Consider the following 9,166-nt stretch of genomic DNA (forward strand, 5'->3'; position numbering starts at 1 on the left):
TATTTAATATATAGAAATATAAAATATTACATATTATATATTACATATATTTATAATATATAATATATGTAAAATACAATCTATGTTAATAATCTATAGTTTATAATATATACAATATATATTATGTATAGTATTTTTGGTTTTAGCTATTTTGAAGTGTACATTTACAAGGTTTTATAGCCATGGGCCATTTCCAGAACTTTATCATTTTAACACACAAGCCTTCATAGTCATTATGTGTTAGCTTTGGGGACAGTGGCAAGGAGGTGTGTGGATCACCAGCACCTGTATGTAATCAGGGTGTGGCTGGAAATGGTAAGGTAGAGACAGAAGAGCTGACTGGCCAGCCAACCTAACCAACTGGTGCACTACAGAACTGTGAGAGCCTCTGTCCCAAAAAAGAGAAAGAAGCAAGTGACAAACTGATTGTAGATGACCTCAACATCAACTTCTGGTTTCCATGCAGATGTGCACACATGAACACATATAGTCACATACAGAAATAATAGCTTCCCGTCCCTCTCACTTCAGCTCCTGTAACTATCATTCTATGATGCAACCAACTACCCCAGGCCTTTCACATGAGCAGAGTAACACATGGACAATTATTTACTAGCTGTATTGTTTATCTTTCCCCTGTCCCCCAAGATGGGATTTCTCTATGTAGCCCTGGCTGTCCTGAAACTCATTCTGTAGACCAGGCTAACTGAACTCACAGAGATCCACCAGCCTTTGCCTCTCAAGTGCTAGGATTAAACATGTTTGCCACCACTCCTAGCATGTTTTTAATGTCAGGTCTTTCCATTCTTTTTGAATTGAGCTGTTTGTGGTTTTTATTGTGACTATTGTTGAATCATGAGAATTCTTTATGTATTTTGGCCCATGTTCACATTTACAATATATAACATTTTTTAGCACTTGAAAATGGTCTTTCCATTTTCTTGATAACAACCTTGGTCTATTACTTGTTAATAGTGATTTAACCAGCATCCTAACTGTACATACTTTGAAGAAGTAGAATGTGTTCTTTGATATTTGTGTACAAGGCAGTGTGTTTAAGTTAGCCATTTAGTATCCATTACCTCATTTATCTCCCATTTGTTATGATGAGACATTTGAAATTCATTGTAGCTACTTTGAAATATAATTCTCTGTGTTACTTCTAACCTGCTCCTCTTCCCAGTGTGAAATTTATATCCTGCTACCAACAGCTCTTCAGTATTTTCTTCCTATACCCACTCCCTAATAAGCACCTTTCAGCCTTCTATTTACATAGAAGTTCAGCTTTTTAACTGGGTAGCTGTTTCCTCTGAAATGAACATTCAGTTGCAGTCAGAAGGAATGCAAACTCACAAGTCTCAAGAAGCTCCTGAAACTAACAGTACCCACTCACCTCTCCCTGAGGTTGTATACAGAAACTGTTTCTGGGAGAGTAGGCTTTCCTACCCACCAATGCAGATTTGTGAGCTGTTACCCATGCTGAGATGGACTTGTCTGTGATGTGGCTACCTTCCAGTTATTCATGTTCCTGTTAAGTAACTCTTTGCCCATGTTCCTATAAGTAACTCCAATCAACTCACTGATTTGCTGTGCTCAATTCTGGTAAAATCACTTCTTTGATCAAAGTCACACAACACAATTGGCATCTAAATAAAGACTTAAAGTACCAGGCTCCATCCGATGGTTAGCTGTGAGTATCTGCATCTGTATTGGTCAGGTGCTGGTAGAACCTCTCTGGGAACAGCCATACCAGGCTCCTGTCAGCAAGCACTTCTTCACATCAGCAGTAGTGTAGGGGTTTGATGTCTGTAGATAGAATGGATCCCTAGGCCAGGGGACAGGGGGTAGTCGCTGGATGGCCTTTCCTTCAGTCTCTGTTCCAATTTTTGTCCCTGTCTTTCCTTTAGACAGGAATATTTCTGGGTTAACAATTTTGAGATGGGTGGGTGGCCCAGTCCCTCAACTGGAGGCTGTGCCTATCCACTGGAGGAGTCTCTACAGATTTGATCTTCCCTTTGTTGAGTATTTTGGCTAAAGTCATCACCTATGGGTCTTGGGAGTTTCTTGCTTCCCTGGAGTCAGGAACTTTCTAGTGGCTTCCTCCAGTTCTCCATCCCCCACTGCTACATATTTCTATTCAACTTCCTGACCCTCTGTACTTTGGTCCCTTCCAATACCTGATCCTGTCTCCCCTTTTTGCTCTCCCCCTCCCCTCTCTCTCCCAAGTGCCTCTCTCCTCTACTTCCTGTGATTATTTTGTTCCCCCTTCTATGTAGAATTGAAGCATCCACACTTTGGTCTTCCTTCTTCTTAAGCTCCATATTGTTTGTGGGTTGTATCATGGTGGATATTCAAAGCTTTGGGGCTAATATTCACTTATCAGTGAGTACATACCATGTGTGTTCTTTTGTGTCTGGGTTACCTCACTCAGGATGGTATTTTCTAGTTCCATCCATTTGCCTGCGAATTTCATGAAGTCATTGTTTTTAATAGCTGAGCAGTACCCCATTGTGTAAATATGCCACATTTTCTTTATCCATTCCTCTGTTGAAAAACATCTGACTTGTTTCCAGCTTCTGGCTAATATAATCAAGGCTGCTATGAACGTACTGGAGCATGTGTCCTTATTACATGTTGGAGCGTCTTCTGGGTAGAAGTAGTGGTATAGCTTAGTCTTCAGGTAGGACTATGTCCAATTTCCTGAGGAACTGCCAAACTGATTTCCAACGTGGTTTTACCAGCTTGCAGTCCCACCAGCAATGGAGGAGTGTTCCTTTTTCTCCACATCCTTACCAGCATCTTCTGTCACCTAAGTTTTAGATCTTAGCCATTCTGACTGGTGTGAGGTGGAATCTCAGGGTCATTTTGATTTGCATTTCCCTGATGACTAAGAATGTTAAACACTTCTTTAGGTGCTTCTCAGCCATTTGGTATTCCTCAGTTTTGAACTCTTTGTTTAGCTCTGTACCCCATTTTTAATAGGGTTATTTGGTTCTCTGGAGTCTAACTTCTTGAGTTCTTTGTATATTTTGGGTATTAGCCCTCTATCAGATGTAGGATTGCTAAAGATCTTTTCCCAATCTGTGAGTTACTGTTTTGTCCTATTGACAGTGTCCTTTGCCTTACAGAAGCTTTTCAATTTTATGAAGTGCCATTTGTCTATTGTCGACCTTAGAGCATAAGCTATTGGTGTTCTGTTCTGGAAATTTTCCCCTGTGCCCATGTGCTTGAGGCTCTTCCCCACTTTCTTTTCTATTAGATTCAGTGTATCTGATTTATGTGGAGGTCTTTGATCCACTTGGACTTGAGTTTTGTATAAGGAGGTAAGAATGGATCGATTTGCATTCTTCTAAGAACTGACTACCAGTTAGTTGAACCAGCACCATTTGTTGAAAATTGTCTTTTTTCCACTGGATGGTTTTGGCTTCCCTGTTAAAGATCAAGTGACCATATGTGTGTGGGTTTATTTTGGGGTCTTCAATTCTATTTCATTGATCTACCTATCTGTCTCTGTACCAATACCATGCGGTTTTTATCACTATTGCTCTATAGTATAGCTTGAGGTCAGGGATGGGCCTGGGGACCCCAATGGAAGAGCTAGGGGAAGGACAGAAGGAGCTGAAGGGGATTGGAACCCCATAAAAAGAATAATATTAACTAACCAGACCACCCAGAGCTCCCAGAGACTAAACCACCAACCAAAGAGTATATACGGAGGGAGGAGACATATATAGCAGAGGATGGCCTTGTCTGATATCAATGGAGGGGAGGCCCTCCGTCCTGTGGAGGTTTAATACCCCAACATAGGGGGATGCTGGAGTGGTGAGGTGGGAGTGGGTGAGTGTGTAAAGGAGCACCCTCTTAGAGGCAAAGGGGAGAGGGAGAAGGGAGATGGGATGAGAAGGTTGTGAAGGGGTAACCAGGAAGGGGGATATCATTTGAAATGTAAAAAATAAAATGATTAATAAAAAAGAAGAATCTATTTTTAATAAAAGTGAGAAAAAGAAGAAATAAATCACACACACACACACACACACACACACACACACACACACAAAGACTGATAGTACCAAGGATGAGTTGGGGAGAGGTAGTCACATGGCCACAGCAAAGGATGCCAACACACGGAGCTGGGCTGATCATGTTCTCACATGAGTTATCTGTTGAGCTTCTCTCAGATGGTACCTTTTTCCATATGATATGATGGCACACCACCTAGTAATGTTGGAGGCAGTAAGTTTCATATGGTGGATCATAGGTCATGTAATCGAGGCATGCAGAGGGTACTGAGAACGGAGTGCCCTTTGAGGAGATCCCAGGGTGATCATCTTTCACTAACGGTATGGGTGGCATGCCATCCTTGGTGAAAGGGGTGTCCCATGTGACTTTTTGATGGACTACAGAATATATTGCGACACTGGAATAATGCGTACAAGAGAAGATCATAAGCAGATGGCCTTGTTTTGGTGGCAGAAAGTGATGTTCACCTCTTTCCCACAAAGAATTTGCCTGAATGAGAGAGGATACAACAGGCAATGGCATGTAGACTGTCTTCATTGCATTAGTCTCTGTTTGAGGGAGTGGGGAGAGACAGAGAGAGAGAGACAGAGAGAGATAGAAAGAAAGACAGAGACAGAGAGGCAGAGAGAGACAGAGACAGAGAAAGACAAAAAGGGAGGATGAGATGGCCAGATGTGGTGTAAAATAGTCTCCATTAGATCTGTATTCAAGGCAAACATTCAGAACCCATGGGAGTCACTGCGAGCAACAAGGAAGAGAACACGGTAGCAGTGATATATGCTCTCCCTCAGGTCTGACCTTTAACACACAGTAAGCCATGTTTCCTCTCACAGAAGGGGCCTTAATAGAGGCTCGGTGAGGAAGCTTCAGCAATAGCTGAGTTCTCAGCCCTGCTCTGTTTGTTGGGAAAGGCTTTCAAACAATGAGAACGCCAACCAGAGCCTGGTTCATGAGGACGCTGACCTGAGTGTGGAGGGAATGATCTGAGAAGCGGAAGAAGTAGGATGTGAGCACCCATCTGTCTGAGACAAAGGCTGTCTAGCCTGAGGGACTACGACAGACCCAGCTGACTGGCTATATGAGTTATTAGGGATGTTGTTAGCATCACCCACCAATATTAGGACCTGGGAAACAACACAACAGCTCTTTCTTTTTTTTTTCTCCTCCTTCCCTTTCTCCCTCTTGTTCCAGCCCAGCTCACTCTGACCCATAGGTTCTTTATTTGTTTCTCATTACAGATGGTAGTGAGACAGCATGTGGTTGCTGGGAATTGAACTCATGACCTCGGTAAAAATCACTCGGTGCTCTTAACCTCTGAGCCATCTCACCAGCCCAGAACATCTCTTTCTAAGAAAGCTGAGTGCACAGAGGTAGCAGTCAGAAGCCAGCATATTGGGCTGCAGAGGGCTGTGTTCAGGAAGAAACTCGGAATGGGCAAGGGCTTTGGTGGCTTTCCAGAGGTCCATATAGGATCTGTTCTTTATGGGGAAGAAGTTCTGTTACAGATGAAGGATTTGGACAAGCATGCACAAAGCCTGTAAAGTACAAAAGCAAGCAAGAGGGGCTGGAGAGATGGCTCAGCAGTTAAGAGCACTGGCTGCTCTCCCAGAGGATCTAGGTTCAATTCCCAGAACCCACATGGTGGCTCACAGCCATCTGTATCAACAATGACTCAGTGGCTAAGAGCACTGTCTGCTCTTCCAGAGGGTCTGAGTTCAAATCCCAGCAACCACATGGTGGCTCACAACCATCTATAACAGATCTGATGCCCTCTTCTGGTTTCTGAAGACCAATAGTGTACTCATGTACATACAATAAATAAATCTTTTTTAAAAAAAAAAAAAAAAAAAAAGCAAACAAGAGGGGTGAAAGGATGGTATCTTAAAAGGGGTCCATTCCTATAAAGAGACACCTTGATCACAGCAACTCCTATAAAGGAAAACATTTACAGTTTCAGAGGTTCAGTCCATTGTCATAGCAGGAAGTATGGCAGTGTGCAGGCAGACATGAAGAAGGAGCTGAGAGTTCTACATCTTGATCTACAGGCAGCAGGAGACTGTGTGTCACACTGGGTATAGTCTGAGCATAGGAGACCTCAAAGCCCACACAAATAGTGACACACTTCCTCCAACCATGCCATACTTCCTAACAGTGTCTCTCCCTATGGACCAAGCATTCAAACACATGAGCCGATGGGGGCCATACCTATTCAATCCACCACCGATGTTTAAGTGCAGAATGAACTATGTCCAGGTGACTCAAAGGCAAATGCAGGGATCCATGTAGAGCCAGAGTAGCTTTGAAAACAATGAACAGAACCTCAGATGCTGTGTTAGTGGCTTGAAGCCTGCACATTAACTTCCAGGAAACACAGACAATGAGTTGAGAATATTATGCTTGGCCTAGGGGTGCACAGTCATTCCCCCAAAGCATGTGGCATAGAATATAATTGGCACAGAGACTGTCTGCCCAGCCTAGGATCTTTACAGAAGTGGACTACAGCCTCTGAGGCTGAGCTAGGCCAAGCAGTGCGAGCCAGCCCTGGAAAGTGGCTGACTGGCTTATGGAAAATATCTATAGATTATGGAGGGATATATGGAGGAAAGTCCCCCCTACCCATGCCAATGTAGCCAATATTACTCTGTTAATGAAACCATTTAGGTAAGTGATGAGATCTCTGAGTACTGTGTTAGACCTTGCTGATATCTTTCTGTTTGGCATCCCCATAGCAACCTAACATCAGTTGTCACTTACTCTGATTGGATGACGCTGGGCCTTCAGAAAGACACGCGGTCCACCCTCTGCAAAAAAAGATTTTGTTACATAATGCTAACTTTGGATTGATTGTCTTAGAGATTTGTAAGAGGCATCTAGAAGAGTAAAGATATTATTTAGTGGGCTGGGTCATCCAGCCTCACTTCATACCTCCCTCCCCCAGTCACCTCTGGGCCTTCTTAGAAAAGATTGGACTGGAGAGATGGATCAGCAGTTAAGAGCACTGTCTGCTCTTCCAGAGGTCCTGAGTTCAATTCCCAGAAACCACAGGGTAGCTCACAACCATCTGTAATGAGATCTGATACCCTCTTCTGGTGTGCCTGAAGACAGTGACAGTGTAGTCACATGCATAAAATAAATAAATAAATCTTAAAAAAAGAAAGAGAGACCCTCTTGAAAACAACAGCAGTGGGTTTCCATAATGGGGGCTGGAGAGATGGCTCAGCGGGTGAGAGCAGTCGGTAAGAGCACTGACTGCTCTCCTGAGTTCAAATCCCAGCAACCACAGGGTGGCTCACAACCATCTGTAATGAGATCTGATGCCCTCTTCTGGTGTGTCTGAAGACAGCTGCAGCGTACCTGACATATAATAATAAGTAAATCTTTAAAAGATAAATAGAAGGTTCACTTCCCAGAGGAACAGACAGGGACACCCGCCACGCTGAGAGTGCCTTCCCAGTACCCACCATAAAATAGCTTTAATTCCCTGTTCTGACATCCTTCCACCACAGATCAACCGTCAAAAAGTTTCCTGTTGTCACCCCCACTTTTGGCTACCTTGACTGCTGAAGTTCTGGCTGGGCTGGCTATCCTAGGAGGCCTGGTGTATTTTGTGTTTTTCAAGAAGCTTGACAAGTATGGTACCTTTCCCCTTCCCCTCCCCCGCTGCTTGGGAACATAAAAAGCTTTCTTCACCTCTGTGTCTAGACCGAGCCTTTCCTACATGCCTGCTTCTCAGTAATTCTTGGGGGTCCTCAAATCCTTTCCTTCCCAATGACTCCCCAATACCTCTCTCTGTTGCTCACGGTCCTTCCCGTTCCCATATGGCTTAGAGCAAAAGATTCCATTGTATTTCTCTGTCTCCCAGTCAGCAAAGCCACAGAAGAATACAGAGGAAGGAAGAAACGAGATGGAAGAGAGCAAAAGGGCAATACAGGAGGTCGGTCAGAGAATCTAAGAGGAGGCACAAGCGTCCTCGGGGTCCCTGGGACAATGTGGGGTGAGGGAGGGAAGAACCACCTCCCTTCGGGAGACAAGTTGGGGTGTGTGTGAAGATAGACTGTGCAGAGCACCCAAAAGATCCGCTCCCCCAAAGTATCATTCCCAGCACTAGGTAGAGAGAGAACAAACGACAGGGTGAAAGGGGCAAACGCTGGGAGACGACTGCCTAGATGGGAAAGGAGGCAGTGCCAAGAGAGGCAGCGGCAGCCATAGTGTGAATGCACAGCAAGGACACCAAGCAGCTCCCAGGAATCATGGCTCCAAGAGTGCTCCCAGGAGTCATGGCTCTCAGGGTGTTCCCAGGAGTCAGGGCTCCCAGGGTACTCCCAGGAGTCATAGCTCTCAGGGTGTTCCCAGGAGTTGGGGCTCCCAGGGTGCTCCCAGAGTCATGGCTCTCAGGGTGTTCCCAGGAGTCGGGGCTCCCGAGTGCTCCCAGGAATCATGGTTCCCAGAGTGCTCCCAGGAATCATGGTTCCCAGGGTGCTCCCAGGAATCATGGCCACCAGGGTGCTCCTAGGAGCCATGGCTCTCAGGGTGCTCCCCAACTTAGGAACCAAACAACAGTGACAATGTCTCCCACTTATTTAGGGCAAGAAGTAAGAGCATTCTCAGTGAGGACAAGCCGACACTGGTCATCCAAGGTAAGTACAGCCACTGACCAAGGGGAACCAGAAGGTTCCACTACCTGTCCCCACCATGGCATCCTGGACACCAGCCACTGTCCACTGTCTGACTCACAGAGCATATCTTCTCTCCCTAGCCTCCAGTTGCTATAGGTCCTCAACCATTCCCAGCCATGGGAGGCCAAGTCAGTGCTGAAGGGATAGTCCGCCCCCCCCCCCAGGCTGTGCAGGTCTGTGGGAACCACAGGAGCCACTTCCTCTGCTAATGCCCTCCCTCCTACCCCTGAGGGTCCTGAGCATTCATTCTCCAGGAGCCACTTCCTCTGCTAATGCCCTCCCTCCTACCCCTGAGGATCCTGAGCATTCATTCTCCTTTAAGAGATTCTACTGTGAGTGTGAATTATGTTCCTTGTCTTCATAGGAGCATGTCACTGACAAATTCCCTCATGGAAAGATTTATCACAGCTCTGTCATCTGGGAGGACTCCTGCACCAAATAATCCAGGCTTCTGTCCTTGTTGCCTCTCC

The 9,166-nt window shown here is 45.1% G+C and overlaps 1 protein-coding gene across 1 annotated transcript in view; it reads left to right on the top strand.

Moving 5' to 3' along the window:
• Window positions 1-9,074, top strand: part of LOC116100310 (carcinoembryonic antigen-related cell adhesion molecule 6-like) — a 21,392-nt gene extending 12,318 nt beyond the window's left edge. Inside the window, exons 6-9 of the mRNA XM_031384128.1 lie at window positions 7,527-7,650; window positions 7,883-7,954; window positions 8,605-8,657; window positions 9,061-9,074. Of these exons, the coding sequence (XP_031239988.1) occupies window positions 7,527-7,650; window positions 7,883-7,954; window positions 8,605-8,657; window positions 9,061-9,074 (263 nt within the window). The remainder of the gene's footprint in view (window positions 1-7,526; window positions 7,651-7,882; window positions 7,955-8,604; window positions 8,658-9,060) is intronic.
• The last annotated feature ends 92 nt before the right edge of the window (window positions 9,075-9,166 follow it).

The sequence above is a fragment of the Mastomys coucha genome, unplaced genomic scaffold, assembly GCF_008632895.1.
Source record: "Mastomys coucha isolate ucsf_1 unplaced genomic scaffold, UCSF_Mcou_1 pScaffold21, whole genome shotgun sequence".
In the NCBI taxonomy this organism is placed as follows: domain Eukaryota; kingdom Metazoa; phylum Chordata; class Mammalia; order Rodentia; family Muridae; genus Mastomys; species Mastomys coucha.